The 25456-nt window shown below is 42.2% G+C and overlaps 1 protein-coding gene across 1 annotated transcript in view; it reads right to left on the minus strand.

Annotated features, from left to right (window-relative positions):
• Nucleotides 1–25456, minus strand: part of PTPRN2 (protein tyrosine phosphatase receptor type N2) — a 1314151-nt gene that overhangs the window by 158476 nt on the left and 1130219 nt on the right. Inside the window, exon 14 of the mRNA XM_004372789.1 lies at nt 240–434. Coding sequence (XP_004372846.1) covers nt 240–434 — 195 coding nt within the window. The remainder of the gene's footprint in view (nt 1–239; nt 435–25456) is intronic.

The following is a 25456-nucleotide window of genomic DNA, read 5'->3' on the forward strand; positions in this document are numbered from 1 at the left end:
GCAGAAGGAGCCCTGACATTTGGGTTTTTCCTGCCCTGCTTGTCAGCCTCCTAAAAAGGTAAGACTTAGTCATCAATCTTGTTGTCAACAGCGGCTATGAAAAACGCTGCTTTTATGTGTTGTAGGAACTAAGGGTTTGTACACGTGAGAGAATTCCTGTAAGGCTTTTCCTGTTTCTCTCCTCCTTGAAACATGGTCTTAACCACTTTTCATTTCTCACAGAAGAGTGCGGGCCTTACCAGGATCATGTGACCAGTGGAGATGTCCATGTTGGACTGGACCGGCTCCTCTGACCAGGATGAGGTGCTGCTCCTAGCCGAGGGGCTGGGCATAGGCCCATCGCTGAACTGGGAGGAGACGCTGTTGATGCGGGAAGTGTGCAGGGGCTCCGGGCGCTCCACGGACCTGCCGGCCATGCGTTGCCGGCACAGCTCCTGGAAGGCAGGGAGAGAAGCAGACTATTAACAGTGGTCGCTGGCGAGTGGAGCGGACAAGGGGCTGCCAGTGCCCCTGCTGTACTGCTTTGCTTTCCTTCTCACCCATCTGCTAGTCCTGAGGTCAAGGTCCATACAGGGGGGATTTCCCCACCTGGTCTCACCAGTGTGCCATCAGACAGTCCTAGGACATCCTGATTTAACACGCTCCATTAATATCTTCTAGATAATGCTTTTTTGCCAAGCACTGTGTTCTGTAGCCCTGGTGGCACGGTGGTTAAGAGCTCAGGCTGCTAACCAAAAGGCTGGCAGTTCAAATCTACCAGCTGCTCCTTGGAAACCCTATGGGGCAGTCCCACTCTGTCCTATAGGGTTGCTATGAGTTGGAATCGACTCGATGGTAATGGGTTTTTTGGGTTTTTTTTTGGTTGGTGTTCTGTAGGAAGTCCCTGCGTAGTGGAAATGGTTAACCTTCTCAGCTGAAAAATTGAAGGTTTAAGTCCACTCAGAGACACCTCGGAAGAAAGGCCTGGTGATCCACCTCCAAAACTCCACCATTGAAAACTCCGTGGAGAATAGTTCGACTCTGACACACATGGGTCACCGCGAGTCAGAGTCGATTCGATGGCAATTATTTTGGTTTGGTTTCTCGTGTTCTTTAGGTACTTTCATATTCACGCATTACAGCAATCTGACTAAGGAAGAAGAGTGAGAAGTTACAGCTGCCCTTGTTTTCTGAACACCTAACAGATAACATGAAGAATGCCTAGATCTAAGAATAAATGAATGAACACACACACACAAATGTATAGATTCCAGGGGAAAAAAAAAAAAAAAAGGAGGAGGGCACTGGATCTTTCTCTGCAATCAAACTAAAATATTCTTAGAATCATGCAACATTTGGAATGAGTTAGGTATCTTTTTTTTTCATTAAAATTTAGGCCATAATGGAAGGGAAGGTGATTTTATATTATGCATTGAAATATGGAAATTTGTATCACAATCACAAAACGGTGTTCAGAAGACAACATAAACCAAATACCCTCTCTTCTCAAAACAACATCCAAACTGATAAAAGTTCACGCGGGAGTGAGTGAATAGAACCACACACACTGTTGCTGTTGTCAGCCACCATCAAGTTGGCCCCTGACTCACGGTAAACCCCGCAACAGAACAAAACACTGGCCAGTCCTGTCCATCCCCATGGTCAGTTGTGGATCAGACGGTTGTGATCCATAGGGTTTTCATCGGCTGATTTCACATCCAAGTAGCATGCAAGCCTCCACAGACAGAAGGGTGATGGCCGCACATGAGGTGCACTGGCCTGGAATCAGCCCCAGGTTTCCCATATGGAAAGCGAGAACTCTACCACTGAATCACCGCTGTCTCAAAGCCACACATACAAAGGAAAGTACACAGTAATAACAAAAACTTTGCCTTTCTGACAACAACTGCAAAAAAGACAAAAGTTTCTAGATTAAAAGAAAAATCTTAAAACCCTAATAAAGTTTCAAATAGGTCATTAGAGTGTCTTTAAACTTCTTCACACAAGGTAACATAAACGTACTATGAAGTAAGCATGTCCAACACGTGCCAACTGCCAACGGGTGACACGAACACGGGTGACACGAACACGGGTGACATGAACACGGGTGACACGAACACGGGTGACATGAACAGTGTCTGGAGCCTTGTAAGGCAGGGAGCTTTTGTCATTTAGATTCATACAACATCAGTATAGCCGCACATTAGCTCCTGACTGTTACACATTTAGCCCGGAGGCTGACCACCACCTCTGGCTACCAAATACCATTTTGGAAGTATTCCAACAGAAATGATATCCTGAATTCATCTTTTTGCCCAGTGAAAATATAACTATAATCTGAGTCATCAAGATAAAAAGACACTAAGAAAAAGTTTATAAGAAAATCCAAACCAAATAGAGGATTTGAAAATGTGTCCATAGAAAAAAACAAACGTTCCAACAACTGCAGGGCTCGTGTGTGCTGCCTTTCTTTCCATTCTGGTGGCTCCTGGTACCCAGGGGGTGAGGCCACACCACCCACGTGCACCTGGCCAGCGGTGTGTATCAAAGCACCCCAAGGCGAAGGCTAAAGATCACCAAACACATGTTTCCGTGGTCCTTTGCACCCTGGGCTGCCACTTTCCTTGGCATTACAGAGCTTCATAAAGGCAGCTGACACCACACAGAAAACATCCCTCCCAGCTTGGCTCCGTGTGGGAGACAGAGCTCGCGCTCCTGAGCGTCCCGCTCCAGTGCCCACTGATAAGCCCCGCTATACACAGGCTCTTTGAGAAGGGATCCCCTTCCGGGCCCGGCATCCCATATAAACCCTCAGCCCCCTGTCAGAGCACTGGTGACAAGGAAGGTGACCGTGGGCACACAGGTGACAGACAAAGTGGAGAAAGGGGAACTCAAAACTAATTCCTGCTGTGGGAAAAGAGGTCTCTAGCAAAAGGGAGAAATAAAGAGACGAGAAGAACATGGCTGCATGGCTACCTCCTCCTTTCCCACGTGCTCTCCAGTGCTCATCAGCTTATGGAGTTTTCAAATAATGTGTTTCTTTTAAAAATTGACGCAAGTTTTCTCACAGTCTAAAAAAAAACACAGCAAAGAAAAAAAACAAAAAGAAACCAAGAAACAATGGATAATTTTAATAAGGTAAAACTAGATGACATTAGAAATCAACCCAAGTGCATCTCATTTATTCCCCATTTATGCACATGGAATATTACTTGGCTTTCGAAGAAGCACACACAAAAAAATGCTTCTGTAGTAGCTTCTTTGATTTTTATATTTTTCTAGAAAAAAAGTAAGTCCTACCAAAGTATAGAAACAACTACAGCATAGGCTAAGGGAACTCAGAATATGTCCTCCAAGGATGAGATATTTTGAGGGAAGGAGATTTGAAATGTTTAAGATTTAACCACTTAAAATGAATGTGTCTATCCTGTGAATATGCCACTGACAAAAGAATTACAAACGGCTCTTCCTCCCTCAGTGCCCACAGAGAGTAAAGCACACCAGTACTGGACTCTCCCTGCCCTGGGCTGGGGCTCTTGTCCTACCGTGAACTTCCCATGTGAGTATGGGTAAATCACAGCTCTCCAAGCCCAATTTTTTCACTTTAAAAATGGAATATAGTCGTTGTGAAGATCAGAAGATTTCATGTATGCAAAATGTGGAGCAAGGGGCCTGCCCTCAAACATTAATCAGTAAAACAGTAGTAGAAGTAAATGAAATAAAAATTAAAGTAATTCTCTAAACTAGTACAAAACTCCAGAAGGCCTGACAAATTCAAAAATATTTTTAAAGAAATCACAGAATTTTAGGATTGGGCTAGACAAGTGATCACCTGCTCATAGCTCCTGATTTACGGGTTTATGATTTATGGGTTGCCAAGGTAACACAACTATTTGGCAGTAGCATGGGGACAAGGACTGGCTGACTCACAGCCGCATTCTCTTTCCATTGCTACCTAGTGCTGATCCTCCTTTTAGGTCTTTATTTTAAAAAAAACAAAAAGGAGAAAACCTGGGATAAAAATCCAAGAAAGATCGGTTCCCCATCTTTAAGCTAACAATGAATATTTAACACTGAAGCATTGATTAGAGGAGAGATGCCTCCAAAGAGGTGTTGGAGGCATGAGAGCTTGACAATCAGAAAGGTTGGAAAAACCATTCAAGTGATCAATCGTTCTTCACCTACACAGAGCAGGGAAAGCTGCAGGAGGAGAAACGTTTCAGAAGTAAAAAGACTCACTGTCCAATGGCAATGAGTGATCTTTGTGATCTAAGGACTCTTTCACTGCATGCTTTTAAATAAAAATACACCCTCTCCTCACTTACCAACATGGCTAGATTCCAAAGACCAGTTTGTTATACGAAATCGGTGTTATGCAAAAATGGAAGATGACCACATCAGATAACAAAATGGAGGATGACTACATCATCAACTGCCAGATTACATCATCACATAACTGCCAAGTTACATCATAACATAACTGCCAAGTTACATCAATTACATAACTGTCAAGTTACATCATTACATACATACCAAATTACATCACTACATACTACCAAGTTACATCATTTCATAACTGCCAGGTTACATCACTACATAACTGCCACGTTACATCATTACATAACTACCAAGTTATATCATTACATACTTGCCAAACCACTGAGAATCACGGCTCAACCAAGCCGACCCATAACCCTACCCGTCACAGCCGGCATTACTCTCACCTTGCACCTCGGCGTTTGTTACTGCCAGATGCATGTCATTAATGCACAAAACAGTTGGATAGTAGAGTTTTTACTATTGTCGTAAATGTGAAATGTCAGATAACGAGACAGTCAATAAGTGAGGAGAAGGTGTAAAAGCATGCGCTTCCTGACTAAGGTGGGACAGCTCATATTGAACTGTTGCCAAGCTTCTATATAAAAACAACTAAGACAGCTAATATCTGGGAGGTAATGAAACCAGAATTTCTCTAGAGAAGGGGATTAGATTGGAAAATTGAGGATGGGGTTTGGGCTGATGGGGATTACTGGGGGTTAAAGCACCTTGATCCTGCCTCTGTGTATGAGGGACAAACTAAGAAACATGTGAAGTCCCTACTTCTGCCAAGTTTTGAACACCCTAATCCTGATTCAAGCTGATGGATAGGAAAGCAACCCACCTGAAGTACATTAGTTCAACTACAGGTAGCTATGGTTCCCTTGAGTTGCAAGTTAAGGCTGTGTTCTAGATTTTAGGAAGGCTACTAGGGGAATCAGCCATTTAAGAGAATCTCTGCACCTCTACAAAACTGAACCTGGAGGCACAGACAACCAGGTTATTGATGATGTATCTGAAACAGATTCTAGAAATCCAGACCCAGAAAAAATTTGTTTCTCCAGAGGAATTTATATGAGAATTGTAACATATATTTTTCTTCTTTTCTCTTGTCTCCCAGGAAACTCATTCATTCATTCATAGCACCTGGAGTCAGAATGCCGAATTTCAAATCCTGGCTTCAGCACTCACTTGCTGTGTTACCTTGGGCAAATTACCTGACCTCTATGTGCCTCAGTTTTCTTATCTGTGAAACAGTGATAGTAATACCAACTTCAGAGTTGTTGTGAGGATTAAATGAGATAATATGCTTAGAATGAACATTCAGAACTGTGCTTGGCACATAGCAAGTTATTATTAGCTATTACTATTGACATTAATTTGTTCAGCATCTATTTATCTAGCACCTACTTTGTGTCAAACACTATACTGGACGCCAGGAATACTGTGTTTGTTGAGTAAGACTAACAGAGACCAGGACTTTGCAGAGCTTAGAGTCCAGCAGAGAGCTGGGCATTAATGACAATCAGAGTCGTGAAAACTAACTGTGCTGAGTGTTTCAGGCGAAGGAAGTATGCTGTGCAGCCCAACAGCCAAGCACCCTCACCTGATCTAGAGGTCGGGAGAGCTTGTTCAGGAGGTAACATCTAAGCTACAATCGCAAGGATGGGCAGCCAGGTGAGAGAATTTCCTTGATAGAAGGGATGGCATGTGCAAGTATTTGCAGGTCGGAAAAAGTGGGGAGCCTGGGCATGTTAAAGGAAATTCAGAGTAGATGGAGCTGTCATGCAACAGAGAGAATGAAAGATGCCTCTCTGCTTATCCCCCCAGATTACACTGCTGCTAATGCTCTTTTTAAATCTTCACTTTACCTGCTTCAACTAATGTTCATTTTTATGATAGGCTTACTTTCTGGAAAGAAGATGTAGAAGCTAGATCATCTGTCTAACTGGAAATAATACTATCAATAGTGCAGCATCTTGGGTGTCTGAAGGCAAAACGTTACTATTCACAGCCCCACCTACACTGATGGGCTTCGAATATGCCCAAAGAGTACTTGTTCATTTATAAGTTCACATTTCATTTCAGACAAGCTGTTGCTAAGTCAGGGTGATCTCATGACTGGAGTTTTCACAGGACCAACTGAAGGGTCAGTTGCTTCAAACTGCATCTCAGTACACCCATAAAACATTTGTTTTGCTACATTCTGTTTGGCTAGGAAGCCGTCTTTTGGAATCTGAGCTGGACCCTCACCCCCTAATAATGGTTCAAGAATAAGAAGTCTGGGGTTTCTTTCTGCCTTTGTCACCATCTGTGACCGTGGGCAAATCACTTATCTTCTCTTGCCGCATCTTCCTAATCTGAGACAGGAATAAATGGCATACTATACCCATGTTATTAAATTGCTTCATGAGTACTATGCAAAAATAAACTCTGAGGATATAATGATACAAAGTTATCACTGATTTCAGAATAATGGTATTGGCTGAGAACTGCCATGTACATGCTACTTAGAATATAAAACAGCAAGCCCTCACTTACAAAAACAGAGATGACTCAAGAGTTGTTTATTTTGAAATACCCCAGCTGATGAACACATCCAGAATGTAGACGCACCACTGCTGCTGCTTATGGAAGGGAATTGGTGAATGAATGTAACTGCGGTCATCTCTCAACCCTGTCTTGCTCTGCCCTGTACCAAGTGGAGTCCCATCTCCACTGTGTGGCCACCTGGATGCCCTCCTTTCTGGGCTGCAGAGCTACCAGCTCCCTCACGTTCGGAGCCTGCGTCTCATTCTCCCCCCGTACTCCTACCCCATCCTTTTCTGGTGCACTCGCAGGAAGCTCCAGTCATCAGGAGAGAATGGAGAGAAGCAGAGTTTAGCTAACACTCTCTTCTTTGCTTAGTGACGCAATCTTAGGGACATCAACATAGGATCTTTTTAATTAGTCCTTTAGGTTGATTGCAGATTGTAAATTAACAATAGAAATTCTTTATTCTACCTATTCTCTGTCTTACTACTTGAAAATTAAAATTTTCTAACGAAAAAGGAGCTTCTTTTAAAAAGAACAGAGAAAAGAAAGTAGAAGGCTACTTGACTTAGTAATGGCCTAGCCAGAGTCGGCGAAACTCATTTAACAGTTGTTGAAATCCCTTCTGGGTGTATGATTCTGTGAAAATATTTCAGTGATGCTTTATGCAGAGCTAAACCTCTAAACAATGATATCAGCCTTGAGCTTATTAGAGATGTGACTGCGTATACGCTTTTTTCCCCTCCCGAGACCAGAAAACTATTGCTTGCCGTCTCGGTGTGGTGCTGCATTCTTCATTCTAAAAGTATCATCTATACCTAAAAAAGCAATCACAGTCTACACAATGACAAATAAAGGCATGATCCTACTGACCCTCTAGGCAATGATCTAATGGACGGACTGGGCATAAACATTTATTTAAAATCTAATTTGAAGTTTATAACATTAGTTCCTATTACATGGGAATTGCTCTCAGACCAAAGCGCTTCCCCTGGTTTATTGCCCCACATGTATTATCAGACTTGCACGAGGCACCGCGGTATAGACTGGAAAACTCACAGCAGTCACAAAAACTGCCAGAGCCAAGACACATACTCTGTAAATAACATTCTGTTCAGGGAGTTTAAAATATAGACCTGTGATCATCTGTGAGAGTGTTTTATTTGAGCAAAAAATAATTGATAATGCTAAATAAAGCACAGACGCCTGCTTCAAAAGAAACCTGGACACTAGCCCAATTATATTTTGAAAAATTTCCTTAATTTATAATCCTGGCAGCAAGAAAAAAGGGCATAATCAACACCCGAAACAAAAATTCCCTTGTTAAGATTAGAAATGCCCTAAAGTGAAAATCTGTATGATATACAAGTCTATCAAGAATATTGACTAACACAGGTGCAAACTCAGTAGAATCATGATACCCTTCCACTTTACAAATGCAGTCGCTCTTTGTCCAGGTCCCAAAGGATTGCCCATGCATGGCCTTTGTCCTGAGCACAGGGGAGCTTTTTGGTAAATATATCTTTGCTTGGCCAGACAGGAAGATTCAGTACCCTACAGCCTTCTTCATGTAAAAAAAAAAAAATCTTGTAAGATACTCAAGATCCATATTAACTCTAATAAAAAGTTTTCTATTTATGATGTGCCATAACACTACTTTAATAACAATGATCCAGAACATTTAACTTGATGACTTTGAGTTTACAAAGATAATAATGATCTTTGTGTAATAATTAATATGACTCTATAACCAACAGGTAATTAACTCCAAAGGAAGGCATAAGGTAGATTTGACCAACGGTATCTTTTGATCATAGACACAAATTTAAGGGTCAACCTGTAATCCACATGATTCCTTTCAAATGCCTCTTGACTCGGGCCCACTCTCTGTACAGAGAATCGTTAGTAGATCTCGAACAGACATGATCTAGATTTGTGACGCATCCTCCCAAACTCTGAGTGTGTACCTGCCAATGCTGTGAGAGAGCTCACTCAGGTTGTACCCACTGCAATTTTCACAAAAGAAGCCTGTGTCCCTCACATCAGTTGCTTGGCCAAGTCTGTTTTCTTTTCCCAATTTCTACTCTTTAGCAGTAGAGAAAAAGCCAACATGTGTGAACTTTTTTTAAAAAAATCTCCATATAGCAAACAATGTTGCTTTGCATTTTCAGGATGCCAGCCTCTGGAGCGTGGACATTATGTCCTTCTGAAGAGGCCAGCTCATCTCAGTGTATCTGCTTTCTAACTTTCTCACTGTCTTGGCCCACTCAGATATAGGGAAAACTATGAGAGAAAGAGATCCCAATCATTTCCAGTTCCTAACAAGGATGCATGTACAATACTGGAATGATGAGTTCATTCTGCAGATGATCTCCACAGTAATAGCCATTGGTGATTGTAATGTGCCTCCATTCTTGGGAAGCAAGTATTCCAGAACCGTCTATGTCTTAGAAAAAAATCCCATAGCAGAAAATGAAATCTGTCCGTGGGAGAGAAAACTTAGGCTCAAGATACAGCCAAGATTTGCATAATGTGACAAGTGTAACGTAGTGGTTGAGGGCAAGGATTCAAGGGCCAGATTGCTTGGGTCTGAATTCTAGCTCTGCCACTTAATAGCTGTGTGACTTTGGACAAGTTGCTTAATCTTTCTTTGTCTCAGTTTTGTAGTACGTAAAATGGAGATCATAATAGAACTTCTTAATAAAGTTGCTGGGAGGATCCTAAGAATTAAAGCAAGTATAGCACTCAAAACAGTGCTTGGCACATAATACTGTTCAGTAAATGTTAGCATCTACTTTATGTTAGATTATCAAGGTTAGCTCGCCCTGCTCCCTCACTTACAGATGAGGAAACTAGGCCCCTGCTAGCTGGAGGAAGTCAGGGCGCCTTCCTCCATGTCCTTCCTCCATGACGAAAAACAAAACAGTTGCTGCCAAATCAGTTCTGACCCATGGCAACGCCATGTGTGTCAGAGTAGAACTGTGCTCCACAGGGTTTTCAGTGGCTGATTTTTTGGAAGTAGATCACCAGGCCTTTCTTCAGAGGTGCCTCTGAGCAGGTTCAAATTGTCAACCTTTCAGTTAATAGCCCCGTGCTTAACCATTTGTGCTACCCAGGGAATCCCTCTCCCATGACATCACTCTTACAAGGCCCAGATGCTCATACAACAAGAGTTGTCAGCCTGTGAGAGAATGGCACCAAGGCCAATGTCAAATCCAGTCCGACATTGGATTTAGCAAGGAGACTCTTTCTCCAACCCTTATCAGGAGAATCCTAAGTAATTTGGTTTTTAAAAAGAGAAGAACAGCACATGACATTATGCATTTGTCAAAATCCACAGGAGTGTACGATACTAAGAGTGAAGCCTAATGTGAACCATGCACTTCAGTTAATAATTATGTATCAGTATCAGTCCATCAGTTATAACAAATCTACCACAGGAATGCCAGATGCCAACAAGGGGAGAAACAGGAGGGGGATATACCGGAACTCTGCGCTTTTCCATAATTTTTCTATAAACCTAAAACTGCTCTAAAATATAAAGCTTACTGTAAATTTTAAAAAAAGAATTATATTTTCCACAGTCCCTCTAATTTCAAATGTTCAATCACAAAATAGCCAAACATGTAAAGCTTGTGCCACACTATTTTAAAATATCCAAATGTTACACTATTTGTCTAAAAAAAGCTAAAACACAGACTGGCTAGACCAAGGTGTGTAAAAACTGTCAAGAAAATACAAAAAATAGATTTTTGCACAGCTTGGTGCTGTGTCCAACACATCAGAACCCACTGGAGTGTGAGTGTGAGTGAGCCCAGGAACACACACACTGTGAGTGTGAGCAAGCCCAGGAGCACACATGCATCAGTGTGAGTGAGCCCAGGAACACACACCGTGAGTGTGAGCGAGCCCAGGAGCACACATGCATCAGTGTGAGCGAGCCCAGGAGCACACACCATGAGTGTGAGTGAGCCCAGGAACACACATCTTGAGTATGAGCGAGCCCAGAAACACATACTCGTGAGTTTCGAGCAAGTCCAGGAACCGGCTCTGCCGAGGCGTGAGCGCCAAGGGGCACCTGCACACTGATGGTCCTGCCTCCCCACCTTGGACCCGAACCACTTGCACAGCCGTCAACTACAGCAAGATCCCTATAGAGTCCCCAGAGAGCTTCACATTTCCAGAGCAAATCCTCAGCGTCCAAGGACAGAGGCTAAGGAAACAGAATGGAGCAGCTCATGTGGACACCATAGCCATCATTTTCAGTAAATCTATACACTTCTCTGCTACCTACCTATTGAACGGAGGACCTGAATATTTCTGCAGTGTCCTCAAAGCATTTTATACTTCTGTACAACACAATTTTCAAAATAAGTTGAATAGGATTCTGGGGGCAGAAATTCATCCATACACATAATAATGTAAACGTCTGGTTTCTCAACTCTGCATCTGATGGGGGAAAATTACAGAGAGCTCGAATCATTCCAAGAAAAAGGGCCTGTCATTCTCAAATTCTGTCAAAAGAAAGACCAAGACTACAAAGGCTTAAAAAAAAAAAAAAAAAACTTCTTTGCACCTTGTAAGGAATAATTGGAACAAAGCAGCGTATTGCCTAAGTATGTCCACAAAGGACTGCATGGAATTTTTAGGGTTACTTGGAGAGCATAATTAGTTGTAACCAGACAAAACTAAAGAGTAAATGTACAAAGCCACAGGAGGAAAAAAAAAAAAACAAGTTCATTAGGATATGCTGGGGTGGAATAAAGGCCAATTACTTTACAGCCCTGGAAAAAATACTGGAGGATACATTGAAAAGGAACCAGCCCTCTTTGGGGTGGGACTTGATCTTCAGCTCAGAGGGCAGCACTGCATCTGACAAATAGAGCTAAAAACAATGGGGCAGGCATACAATGAATCCCCAGGCTGTTTAAATGTAGACTAGTCAAAGAAAAAAGATACTATGCTCTCTCAGTTTACAATGATGGCTACAGAATATGTGCTAGCAGAAAAATCCTTATTATAGATTATCAAATGTAAAAAAGGAAATATAGACATAGAAAACATACTTGAAAAGGCATAAACCAAAATTTGAATAGAGGCTTTTCATACTGGGGTGTAATTACAGGGGGTTCATACTTTATGTTGCTTATTTATATTTTCTAAACTGAACATGTATTACTTTTGTAATAAGAAAAGCCAATAAGTGATTTTTAAATACATAAAATTCTACATTCAGTATGATTAAAAATAAGTGAAATGTTTAGAAATTACATGTGGGGAGGAAAGCATGGAAGAAAATATTCCAGATTGTTAAAAATGGTTATGTTTTATAATAAAAAAAAAAAACCAGAAAAGAAGGAAATTTTCTTGTATAATCATCTCTCCTCGTTCACAACACAGCTTTACTCACGGAGGCTTTTACTTCATTATAAAACTAAATATGACTTAGGGGAAGGAACTGCTTCATGTTCTAAGGCAGCAAGCCTGGCTGTTAGCACAGAAATAGAACTAATGATTTAGTTTATGGGAACTATTTTACATAAATATTCCAACTATAAATAGAGTATCTGATTAGTATTGCTATGGAAAAGAAAACGATCACCATGCCACGCACACGTGTCAAAAAGTCCTCTGCTCTCAAAATTCTCGGAGCACAGTGTGCGACGTTATAAAACCTAAGGGGAATGCCAGGCCATACTGATCTCTGATTAAAAAACAACCCACCATTGCCTTTGAATAACAGAGGAAATCCTCCCTCCTACTCGCACCCAGGTCAAAGCTACAGCAGATCCACCTGGTGATCCTGTCCCTAATCTAAGTCAGAGCAGTACTTGTTCTTTAGGATGAAGTCATCAGTAACTAAACTAACTAACCCATTGCCGTGGAGTCAATTCTTACTCATAGCTACCCTACAGGATAGAGTAGAACTGCTCCATAGGGTTTCCAAAGCTGTAATCTTTACAGAAGCAGACTGCCACATCTTTCTCTCGCAAAGCAGCTGGTGGGTTCAAACAGCCAACCTTTTGTTTAGCAGCCAAGCATTCAACCACAGCCCCAGATAATTTTTAGATGACTCAAGCCATGTAGCTACCGTCACTTATGGGACACTGTTTCACCACCTAACATGCCTTTCAGTGATGCCTGAAACCAAACCCAAACCAAACCTGTTGGCATCGAGTCGATTCTGAGTCATAGTGATCCTATAGGACAGAGCAGAATTGCCTCACAGGGTTTCCAAGGAGCGCCTGGTGGATTCGAATTGCTGACTTTCTGGTTAGCAGCCTGAGCTCCTAACCACTGCTCCACCACGGCTCCTACTGTTGCCTAGGTAACTTTAATTTAGAAAACACACGCGCACACAAGAGCCATAGGGAGACAATGTTTCTCTGGAGTGAATCCCAACCCAGGTTCAGAGAACTTCTGTCAGGGCTGCTGCTGATTATGACCTTTAAGCTGCAGCCTTTGGCTTCTTCCTCCTTCCCTCCCCACCCCTGACATACTAATAACTACTTAGGGGCTAGAAATCTACACTCCTAGCAAAATGTGCAGCTGCATTGTTTGAAGTGTTGGGTTCCCAACATTAGTAAACTAACCAAAACAGCTTCATGATAAACAGTGTTTACCAGGCAATATTGAGTAATTTTTTCCCATTTCACAAGATGTTTTCTCAAAATAAAACTTAAAGAGATAGACACATTTTAACTAATACAAGTAAAAATAATTTTTAACACTCTTTTAAGTCTAACACAGTCTTAGAATAGTCTAGTCGGTTTTTTAAAAAATTACTTCCAAAAAGTCCTACTTCCAACACGTAGGTTTCCTCAACTACTGGAGCCCAGGACAATAATTCCTTCCTTCAATCTCCTACTTGCACACACCCTCACAATTTGGCATTAAATAACGTGGAGTCTTTTATTCTCTAATTATTTCCGTCTTAAATATGTCTTGCCTCCCAAACTTGAGAACAAAAATCATTTTAACCTGTTCTTTTTGTTCTTGGTATCAACGTAGCACAAACTAGGTATTCCAAATATTTGTGAGTGACATGCAGGATCCTCACCTACGTGTGTACGGCAGCAGGCGGCACCAGATAATAGAGGAAGCACTGCCTGAGAAGCTGGAATCGAGTCCTGCCCCCAGTAGGCTCGGACTCCTTATCTGATAAAGTAAGGGGCTGTGTTAGGTTATCCTGAGGTCCCCTCTAGATAGCTCTAAAATCTCATCATTCTACATGAAGTACAGAAGATACCTACAGTCTCATAAAATTTGCAGTTAGCATGTTGCCTAAAGGTGAGGACTCAAAAGCAAATTACCTAGTAAATGCTCAAGTTCATCCAAAATGTATCATATATGCCATTTCACTTAAAGACTGCCTCTCCTTTAAGACTGCAGACATACTCATTTTCTTCATTTGCTCTGCTCCAGATAAACATCAGCACGAAATCAGTGAAGAACGTTGAACATTAAAACATAGGAGGAAAACACATAATTTTCAACAAACAGCTTCTTTCTTGTATAATCAATATTTAAATCTTGTATAACCAATATTTAACTAAGTTTCTGTAATAATCATTAATGTTTTAACAGAAATTTAAAAATTTAGATGGAAGAGACACTATATTCGACCTCCAATATCCTGTAAAACTTACATGAGGTCATAGTAACTGCACCAAATCTCCTCCGGCCAGAGCCGCCGTTTATAAGACAAAAAAAAAAACACAAATCCCAAACTTCCTCAGCTCCCATATCTGATGACTCACCATGCAATTATGTATAAAGGGATTCCCCCTGAAAAAAATTAGTGATGCCTCCAAAGTTCACGGATTCAACTCAACCTCCGTAAGCAAAGGCCATCTTGAGAAGGCCCCACAGGCACTACATCTTGGCTTTTTAATTTCATATTCAGACAATTTAAAAGAGCCATGTCAGTAAAAAATGAATCACCTGCCTTTTCAGAGCATTCTAGATCTGACATGGAATAAGAACGAGTAGCTCTTTTCTACAAGAAACTTTTGTCACTTTCCTGATTTTCTTTTTCCTCAAAAGATAACGAATTATCACCATTTTTCATCACAGTCATCATCAACATCTACAATAAGCAACATTTATCCAGTGCTTCCTATAAGCAGGGCACCATTCCGGACACTGGAATTACAACGGAATCGTTTTGGAGAGAGTTCTAAATGGCTCTCCCTAGACCGTCTCTTCTCACATCGATATCTTAGTTCAATTATTGACTGTTTTTTATTGAGCACCTAAAATTCCCCTCCTAGGCGCTTCATGATTATTATGCAGATGTGGCATTTAAGGACGTCAAGGCTGTCCTGAACAGATTAAGTCGCGTCCACAGGATAGCTAGGAAAAGTAACCAGCCCAGCTCCACACCCAGGTCTGTGTCTCTCCGACACTGATGAAAAAGTGAGTCCAACATGAAGGCTGATGAAAGGATAGCATGAAGGGGCTCAGATAAAGACAGGCCCGCTGTGTGGAGGAGTGGCTGTCCTTCTGGGCTGGGGAGAGTGTGGGCTGAACAGGGCCTGACAGATGGGATGGTCTGGATGTGTAAAGACAAGGGGTGGGGGTGGGGGTGGCTTTGAGTAAGGGGCTCAGTCCCAACAAAGATTCAGATACAGAAAAGCACAAGGGATATTTCAGGGACTGTGAGGGACCCAGCCCAGGAACATAAAAGGTATTCACATCTTTCTATTCTGTGGCCACTGCTTAATTAAAGCTAAAGGACAAGGCCACCAGGGGGCTGGGGGCAGGAGGGGCTGGTGGGGGGTGGGATTGGTTACTGCAGCAGCTGCCTTTACATTTTCAGAAACTACAAATCATCCTGGAACCGTTATCCCACCTGAAATTGATTAGAATGACAGACTAAGCGCGTGATGACTGAGAGCACTCCGAGCAGTTGTGTAACAGAACTCACAAGACCCGAGTTCTAGCGGCTTTGCCACTAACAAGCTGGAGACCGTGGGCAGGTCACTTTTAATCTCTGAGTCTCGGTCTTCTCAGCTGTGAAATAAAGGGCCCTGATCTCTAAGGCCTGTTGTTGTTGTTGGGGGCTGCTGAGTCCACTCTGGACTCACAGCAACCCCATGTGACAGAGCAGACCTGCCCCACAGCATTTCCTGGGCTGTAGTCTTTACAGAAGCAGATCACTAGGTTTTTCGCCCGTGGAGCCACTAGGTGGGTTCAAACTGCTGACCTTTCAGTTAGCAGCTGAGCACTAAACCACTGCACCACCAGGGCTCCTCTAAGGCCTGTAAGAGTCTTTAAAAGTCTATTATCTGCAATCAAGAAGGGAAAAGGCACAATATTTCCATACCAGTTGATTCTGATTCACGGCAACCTCATGTGTGTCAGAATAGAACTATGCTCCACAGGGTTTTCAATGGCTGATTTTTTGGAAGTAGATTGCCAGGCCTTTCTTCCAAGGTGCCTCTGGGTGGATTCAAACCTCCAACCCTTTGGTTAACAGCTGAGCACATTAACCATTTGGACACCCAGGGACTCCAATATTTCCATAGGAGGTAAAAATTTCCAATAGCCCGTGAATAAAACCAGTGAATGAAGGGGAGAGATTACCTTCCACTTCAAGAGGGAGGAATTGGGGGAAGAAACTCTGGGGGTTGGGCAGAGACGATAGGACAGCGATCTGTCACGTGGAAGCACTGCTGCAGCGGGGACAAGAGCCATTTTACTGCACCCAGTGTTATCACCTTGCTTTGCTTTCTCATTCAGAATCAATTTGAAATCTGTAGGCTCAAGATGTGACCCAAAAACCCGCACCTAGAAGCAAGTGGACTACAACGAACAGGAAAGGCTGAGCAGAGATTAAAACGCACCATTACACTCCCGTAACCTGGGAAACCAGTGTTCAAGGTCCAAAGTAGAAGTTTCGAAAGGAACCAACAAAACAAAGATTTTTTTTCTGGTTTTTTCCCCTCACATTTCAATTGCAAATTTGGGGATCACGTCTCTTGGTATTTTTATTCTCCTAGAATCTGGCTGAAGATAAGAAAGCCAAAGGGAAAAACAATTCTGAAGCATGTAACCTAGCCTGCCCGCTGTCACCGAGTCAATTCTGACTCACAGCAACCCTACAGGACAGAGGAGAACTGCTCCATAGGGTTTCCAAGGAGCAGTTGGTGGATTCAACTGGTTAGCAGCTGAGCTCTCAACCTCTGCACCACCAGGGCTACAGATACAGCATTATTCCAGCTAATTTTTTTTCTTTTTTTTACAAATGAGTCTGTATTTTACTTCCTCCAATTCAAGAACATCTTCTTTTCTAGTTTAAGTTTTGAGGGTCTATGAAAGATGTAATTCTGGGAATATTTATTGTTTATTATGCTTCATTTCTTTACCAAAAAAAAAAAAAAAATGAAAATGATGAAATGCTTACCTATAGAGAAAATCAAATTTTTCTTTAATTAGAGGATTTAGGTCTAGTTACATATTGATGTCAACATTATCCTGTATGTGACTAATTACGGCATTTATCACTTATAAACACTTTTAAATAATTTATTAAACTTCATAAAGTCAATCCAAGTTTAAACCTGTATTTCATATCCATATTCCTCAAACACCATAGAGAATTATGCATTTGAAAACACTCAACTTGACCTGCTAACATAATCATTTGTGAACTCTCCTTTTTCTCTTTTCCAAATAATCACATATGTAGACACACACAACCGCACACACAGACACTGACTTTTGCTGGCTGCATTATTTTACTACATGGGATCGCCATGAGTCAGAATTGACTGGATGGCAATTAACAACAGTTATTTTATTTTTCTTTTTTTTGTTTTTCAATTTCCTTTTATTGAACAATTGTTTTATATGTTAAAAAATCTTGAAAGAGTGCTCATTCACACTGTCACCTTCCTAATCTGACACTTTTTGTATTAGTACCTTGTACTCTGCTAATAAGGAGATAACCTACCAAGATTCCGTTCTTGTTGTTGTGACGTGCTGTCGAGTAGACTCCAACTCATAAAGGCCCCATGTGACACATTAGAACTGCCCTGTAGGATCTTCTTGGTTGTGATCTTTACAGAAGCAGATTGTCAGGTCTGATGCCTACTCCAGCGGCTACTAACTGTTCAGTTAGCAGCCAAACGCTTAACTCCTTAGATTCCATTCTTATTGATTAGCAATTCTCCCTAATAATAATGGAGACAAATATTTTGAGCAAGAAAGTTTAAGAACTGTTAATTAAATGGAGAAGGGGAACACTATTATTTAGCTCACCTAACGGTGGCCCAGTAGTTAAGCATTTGGCTACTAACCAAAAGGTCAATGGTTCAAATCCACCAACCACTCCTTGGTAACCCTATAGGGCAGTTGTACTCTGCCCTATAGGGTCACTGTAAGTTAGAGTGGACTGTACGGCAACGGGTTAGGTTTGGTTGTTTTGGATTAATGTAGCAAAACAAGGTGTTACCGTTTGACACATGGAGAAATGACTGCAAGGTTGCAGAGACTCATGGCTAGCACCGATCTAAACAGGGCAAGGAAAGCCCCGCCTGGTCCTTGAAATTCCCTCTACTTTACTGTGCACTCGAGACTCTCTCCGATCTAGACTTGGCCTTTTCCAAACCCATCTCATATCTCTTCCTCGACATAAGTCTCAGCTCCAGGAAGATTTTTTTGCTCATTTCCCAAAAACCATGCTTCCAACTTTCTTGGCTTTGTCTACTCCATTCTTCTCCCTGAAATTCTCTAACTCCATATTCTTGGTCTCTGAAGCCATCCTGCTCACCTCCTCCAGGAAGCCTTCTCTGACCACCCTAACCCAGATTATCACAGCATTTCTCGTCGCTACCACACATTTAACACCATGCCATCCTTTATACATGTATACTGGTTCTTGTGTTTTTCCAGTCAACTACGACTCCTGGGCACCCATGTGTGCAGAGCGGAACTGTGCTTCATGAGGCTTCCAATGGTTGTGACCTTTCAGAAGCCGATAGCCAGGCCTTCTTCTAAGGTGCCTCTGAGTGGGTTCAACCCACCAACCATTTGGTTAGTAACCAAGTGCTTAACCATTTGTGCCACCTGGGGACTCCTATACTGGTTCTACTGTAATTTAAAACAGTTTGCTGTCCCTATCGAGCTGGAATCGACTTGATGGCAACTAACGACAACAACAACATCCTGAGATGAAGTAAGCTTTCTGGAAAAAGGCTTTCTGGACCACTGCTAAATCCAGCAATCCAGAGTTTCCACGCTGCCTGGAGCTCTCTGAGCGCTCACTCCTCAAGGAGAGCCTCGTCAAGGAGAGCTTACTCAGCACTGATGCAGGCACCCTCCGCAGGAGCCCAGGCTCCTGGGATCGCAGCCCTGGAGACCCACGAGAGTGAGCGAGAGCCCTGCAGAGAATTCAGCACCCAGGGGTGCTGCTGGCCAGGGGAGACAACGTCAGAGAGTTAGGAGAGCAGAGACTGGAGAGAACAGCCAAAGAGAACTCCCAACTAAACAGGACCCTGAACCTCAGAGAAAAGTAATTTAATATCGAGTTTCATCACTGGTCAGGAAAACCAAAACCAAACCCACTGCCATCAAGTTGATTCTGACTCATGGCAATCCTGTACAGAGTAGAACTCCTCCATAGGATTTTCCTGGCTGTAATCCTTACAGAAACTGATTGCCAGGCCTTTCCTCTGCAGCACTGCCAGGTAGATCTGAACCACCAACCTTTCAATTAGTAGTCACAAACTGTGCAACCCAGGGGCCTTTCATTGGTCAGGAGAGACAACCAAATCAGTGGAAGTCGCTTTGAATTTGGAGGCTTTTTCCAATGTTCATAACCTCTCTCACACTGGAGGCTGCTGGCCGAGTCAGTCCTTCTCTAAATGAGGAGGACTTTCAATGTCCAATGTTTGACATTTGGAAACGGCTTTCGTCTGCCTGATTCTTCTCAGTTTAATTGTGCAATTGCTCTTCCCAAAGCTTTCTCTCCTTATAAATACTCAACTCCTGTATTCCTTTGAAGGTTCGAGCCATCATTCCTCATTCTCCCACCTTATGCAATTTCTTACCTTCTTTTATGCCAGTGCACTATGCCAGTTAGGAGCCAGGCTTTGCTATTCTTGACAGGCTAATACATTTCACTGCAGATAATGCTATTCACCACAGCTCACATTCTCGAGTGCCCATCAAGGCAAGAGGCTGACAAAGTTTGCTTTAAAGTGCAGATGGCATGAGTATCTGAGGGGCCAAGGTGAACCTTCCCGGTCCATTTCCCACTGCGCATGTGTGTGGGATTCTGTTCTACAGGGGACTTTAGGCCTAGACAGGCATCTTGCCCCCCTCCACCCCCCCACCAGTAAAAGCTTCGGTTCCCTGCAGGAAGCCTGCGATAACTAAGGGAGGAAGCCTGCGATAACTAAGGGAGGAAGCCTCTGCTGAGCCAGCCCAGGACTCTTCACTCTGTGCACACGCTCTGCTCCCAACAAGGAGCTGCAAGGAGGAGCAGCTAAGGGCAGGTGGGAGACAGACCCCTGAACCAGAGCCACACTTTATGGGTCTGCCATACTTCATGATGGAATGAATCCATCTTGACTTGTATCTGCCCTCAATCGCCTATTTCCTACTCTCTAAAATTTCCTCAGTACCCTTCTAGCATTCACTTTAAAATCCCTTATTTAATCCACTTTTTACATTTCCCTTTACTTCTTTAAGCTTCTTCGTCTCCCAACACCCACTTTATTTCAAAATAGCTCAGCATCTTTTCATATCAGAATCTGACAAAATGTCATCAGGCAGCAAGTCTCTCTAGTTACACTTTACTGCACAGGCGCTTCCTCTCTTCCTTGAAGAATTTCCCACTGCTGGCCTCCTCAGACTGACAGGAATGGGCGGGGTGGGGCTCTGTAAAGAGTAGATTTCTTCAGACTGAAGATGACCTAGGCCTAAAATCACATCCTTGGACCTACCTTGCTCTAGGTACATATCCCAGGGCTGACTCTATTGACCTCTGGTCCTGGAAAGATGAGAGAGAAAAAGGACCACGTAGAAGTTCACCAGACATTGACATCATGATACCCGCCTTCTGTAAAATGCCTCCAAGAGAACGTCCTGAATTTTATAGAGCAGTCTAGATATCATGTTTTGTCCCGTTTTCCCTAGATGTCTATGCTTTGTTCGCAGTTTGTATGTCCTAAGTTTTGGTGCAGAAAATGTGTCCCACTGGTCTGAATCTAGGTCTAAAGGAGAGAGGGCAGCCCATACAAAGGAGATTATGCAATAAAACAGACACCTTCGGAAAGAGTGGGTAGGTAGCTCAGTAGGGGTACAAGTAATTCAGATGAACGCACTGCTAATCATCAAATATCTCTGAGCACCTGTAACTACTACAAAGGAGCCCTGGTGGCGCTAACAGAAAGGCTGGCAGTTCGAACCTACCAGCGGCTCCGCAGTAGAAAGATGTGGCAGTCTGCTTCCTAAAGATTTACAGCCTTGCAAACCCTGTGTGGCAATTCTACTCTGTCCTACAGGATCACTTAGTCGGAATCAACTCGACAGCAGTGGGTTTGGTTTTTTTGATTTAAACACTACAAACATTTTATACTTTAGTCGAATTTGACAGTAGAGAAAGCATTTACATGTACGTTAATTAACTTGATCTTAATAACTCAGCAGAGGGGTTAAAGCACATTTCCTTCCCATCTTATAGATGAGGAAAAGAAACCTCAGAGAGGTGCTTTGCCAAAACTTTGGGCCAGATGCCAGAAAGAATGGAAAGTATTGTGGTCTCTTTCTTCCAGGAGCTTAAATATTGGAAAGCACATAAATATAAAAATGAAAAGTATAACATTTCTCTTCTCCAAATAATCATACACATTTGTATAAAACAAGAGGGAAACAAGAAATAAGAAGAAAAGAATGGAATGGGATGAAAAGAGATCAGCTTACTGTTCTTCTTTTCTACTGGAGTTCATTTACAGCTGCACCGAGTAGCTGATCCACTCCATATGTGCCAGGGAGGACAGCCTTTGTCCTTATTGTGGACTCACAGAGTTGGAGAGAACCTGAGTGGCCCTTTCTAGGCCAACCTGTAGCCTAGAGCAGAAATCCTTTCTACAATGTCCCTTCAGTCACTCTCCCAGTGCCTCCTGCCTCCAGTCTAAACCCTCTATCTGACTTTTGAGAGCCTCTCTCTATCACAGATCTCTATTCACAGTTACTCCCCATTGCTTGACAAAATGCTTTGTCTTTGTGAGGTTGGTCCCCAAAATGAATGTGAACACTCAGTGCCTTTGCTCACATCTCCTGCTTGGAATATCCTCTCCATTCTCCCTCTATCCGTCTATGTCCTGCCCATCTTTCAAGACTCCACCATGGAATTTTCCAACTACCAGGTATCTTTGATCTTTGTGCCCCACTTTGAGATTCTGCATTTGGTTTCTATATCACTCATGTTGTTGTTAGTTGCCATTGAGTCAACTCCAACTCATGGTAACCACGCGTGTGCAGAAGAGAACTGTTCCCTAGGGTTTTCAAGGCCGTGATCTTTTGGAAGCAGATTACCAGGCCTGTCTTCTGAGGCGCCTCTGGGCAGACTCGAACCGCCAGCCTTTCAGCTAGTGATCAAGTGTTTAACTGTTTCCCCCACCCAGGGAACGCTACATCATACATATTACTTCTTAATTACTTATGAACTTGTGTTGTTTACTACTGTTTCACTCCTCACCTACCAAAGATTATAAACTTCAAAGAGAAATGATGTCTACTTTTTCTAAATATCCTACAGTGCCTTACCCATGAGAAGACATACAATGGAGGGGAAATGTCATAAATCCGGGAATTGGAACAGAAGGGTTCTTGTCATGTATGGTGTGCGACCTCGGCCAGCTCACTTAATGGCTCCGTGCTGCAGTGGAAGAGCACTGGGCCGCAAGTCTCAACACAGCGGATACCTCCTAATTCCAGGTCTGCCACCTACCAGCTGTGGGATCCTGAGTAAGTCACAACAAGTGGGGACTACCCCGCCTGTAAAGCAGGGACTGTGACACTGACCCTGCCTACCTCTCAGGACTGGGAGGATGAAACTAGACGACCTGCACAGGATTTCAAGAACCTTCACAGCACCGGAGGAGCGCTCATTAAATAGTAGCTGGCCGACTCACCGCAAGGATAGCTGGACAGCGGAAGAAAAGGAATTGCTAAAGAAGCTTTCTGCGTGCAAAGCTGTCACTGAGGGGCTCCTCCAGCTTTGGCGAAAAGGAAGCATTCTCTGATTTTGACAGTGAAATGGTCAAGCATATGAAAATATTACCCATACTGACATAAACTAAACTTGTACACTTTCCATAGACACTAACTATCTGAACTGCTCCTTCACTTATTGAGTGTGACCACATAATAGTTTTCTTCCTGAGCCTCTGAGACACCTTCTTCCCATGGCTGCTACAGAGCAGAAGGAGGGAACCTGGCAAAGTCACCTAGCAGACAGCAGAGGCAACGTGAACGTTCCCTGTCCTCTTCTCCCTCTCCTCCGTCCTCACGTACAGCATGAAGTAACTCCATTTCCTCTGTAAGCAACAGTTATTCAGGTAATATCCAGAACTGCTAATAAACTACCAGCATAAATACAAAACAACAGTAAATGTCACAGCAACAAAAAGAAATCAAAGGATTCAGGCCTCAGAATTTTTATGTTTCAGACACTCCAATTTTTTCTTTTCCAAATATCTCACTGAGTGGTCTGTTATTTTCAATTAAGTCTGATCTAATTATTGTTGTCTCATCAAGGAAAGTGGTTTGCTGTATTAGGACAGGCACCATGCTTTACTTTTGCGTTTAGACATTTGGCCATCTTTCCAGACTTTGGTGTTCCCTAGAAGATCTCTTTCCAAATCCCACGAGCAACTTCTGAAGAAACAAACTGCACAGGCAGCCGTGCAGACTGGTCATCAGTCGCTGCTTTTGGGGACTGCACATTTGAAAATCTAAGGTTTATAAGAAAAACACACTACAAACCAGCATCTTCCAGAAAAACTGTCAGATGCACAAGCAAAAAGATATTTAGAAGATTTAATGGAGCTTGCAAAACAAGCTCCTTGACCCTAAATATTGATGATCTTAAATTGAACACACAAGCAAACAAAAACAAGTCTTGGAATGTTTGGAACAAAACGTATTCCTTTATTCTTATCAAATTTTGCAAGTTATCCTTAGGTTATTACATTACTAGCTCAAGAAGCATGGACTTTGGTACCAATTCGGCAACAATTAAGCATTTACTTATTTTACTACTCAGCTCAGGCGTATTTCTGGACATAGAGTATGACAAGGCCTTTACCCTCTTGGAGCTTGGCATCTGAAAAACCAAATCAGTATTTGAACAGCTTTAAGAGAATTCTACCTACAGAATTCTACCTATCAGCTCCTCTTGCAAAGGTAAAATTAGAAAAACTCTCATTGTTATGCTTTACTAGATTGTATTAAAAAGAAATGTCTTGGACAATGTCTTTGAGTGCCCCTCCATTTTTTGAAGCATGATAGGCTTTGTTTATTGGATATTTGCAAAAAAGTATTTTGACCTGAAATTTTTAATATAAAGCAAAGAAATGCTATTCTAAGATATATAGCTGACTGACATGTAAAAGGCTTTTTTAGAAACTTATTGTGGGGTCAAGTAAAACTCAGAAAATTTCGCTCTGTTTTCCAACTTAGTTGGGAACATCCTACCCTTTTGCCATTTCCATTACTAGTAATTAATCAACTCTAGAAGTTTAAGCTCACCTAGAAAAAGAAGCTTCTCTTAATACAAACACCAAGATAATAAGCCAACTTGTGACCCGTCCTCTCTTTGCTGAGCCAGAGGTTAGAAGTCAGAGTGCATTTGGACTCACAAACACATCAGCCCGAGCTGACGGAACATCCCCCAGGAGCAGCAGCCACCATACGCACTGTCATTACATTAATAATCACTTGCTAATGGGAGCAGTGACAACCAAGATGTGCACTTAGCGGCTCTGTTTACAGGCGGTCCCCATAACCTGAATGCATGCTTTTCTCTGGGTTCGGTTCCAAAGGCCTCAAAGAACACAAGGAAACCTGCTCAGTATTGTGGAATAAACCATCAAAAGAGAACTTGCTGAAAATTCTGCAGGAGTCTCTGCCCTCATGTCATGGAAGAAGAGTGGGCTGGCAGAATACTAAACTTGCCGTTCAAAGATGATCAAAGCATCAAAGAAACAGATGCAACATTCAAAAAGAGACTCAGCAGAGAAAAAGAAAGAGAATATCTTCTAATAACCTAACAACTTATTTCTGGCACAGTTTTTACCCAATCATCACTCACAGAAATAGGGCATCTACATGAAAAAATACATAAAGTATACTGGCACACCAAGTAACACAACCTTTTGTGCCTTTACATTATCCTCAGGATGTACACACCCACATGAAATACCATGCCAATTTAGAAAAAAAGAATAAAAGAAAACAAAGTTGGCTTTTTAGATAATGAAGTACCAACTTAATCTAATTATATTATGTTCTATATATTTAGAAGAAAAAACATTTACTAAAAATAATGCAAAAAGTTGAGTGGCATTATTTCATTAAAAATTACCTTTAAAAATGTATTTCAATTATTCTGAAA

The sequence above is a fragment of the Trichechus manatus genome, unplaced genomic scaffold (genome assembly GCF_000243295.1).
Source record: "Trichechus manatus latirostris isolate Lorelei unplaced genomic scaffold, TriManLat1.0 scaffold00020, whole genome shotgun sequence".
Classification (NCBI taxonomy): Eukaryota; Metazoa; Chordata; class Mammalia; order Sirenia; family Trichechidae; genus Trichechus; species Trichechus manatus.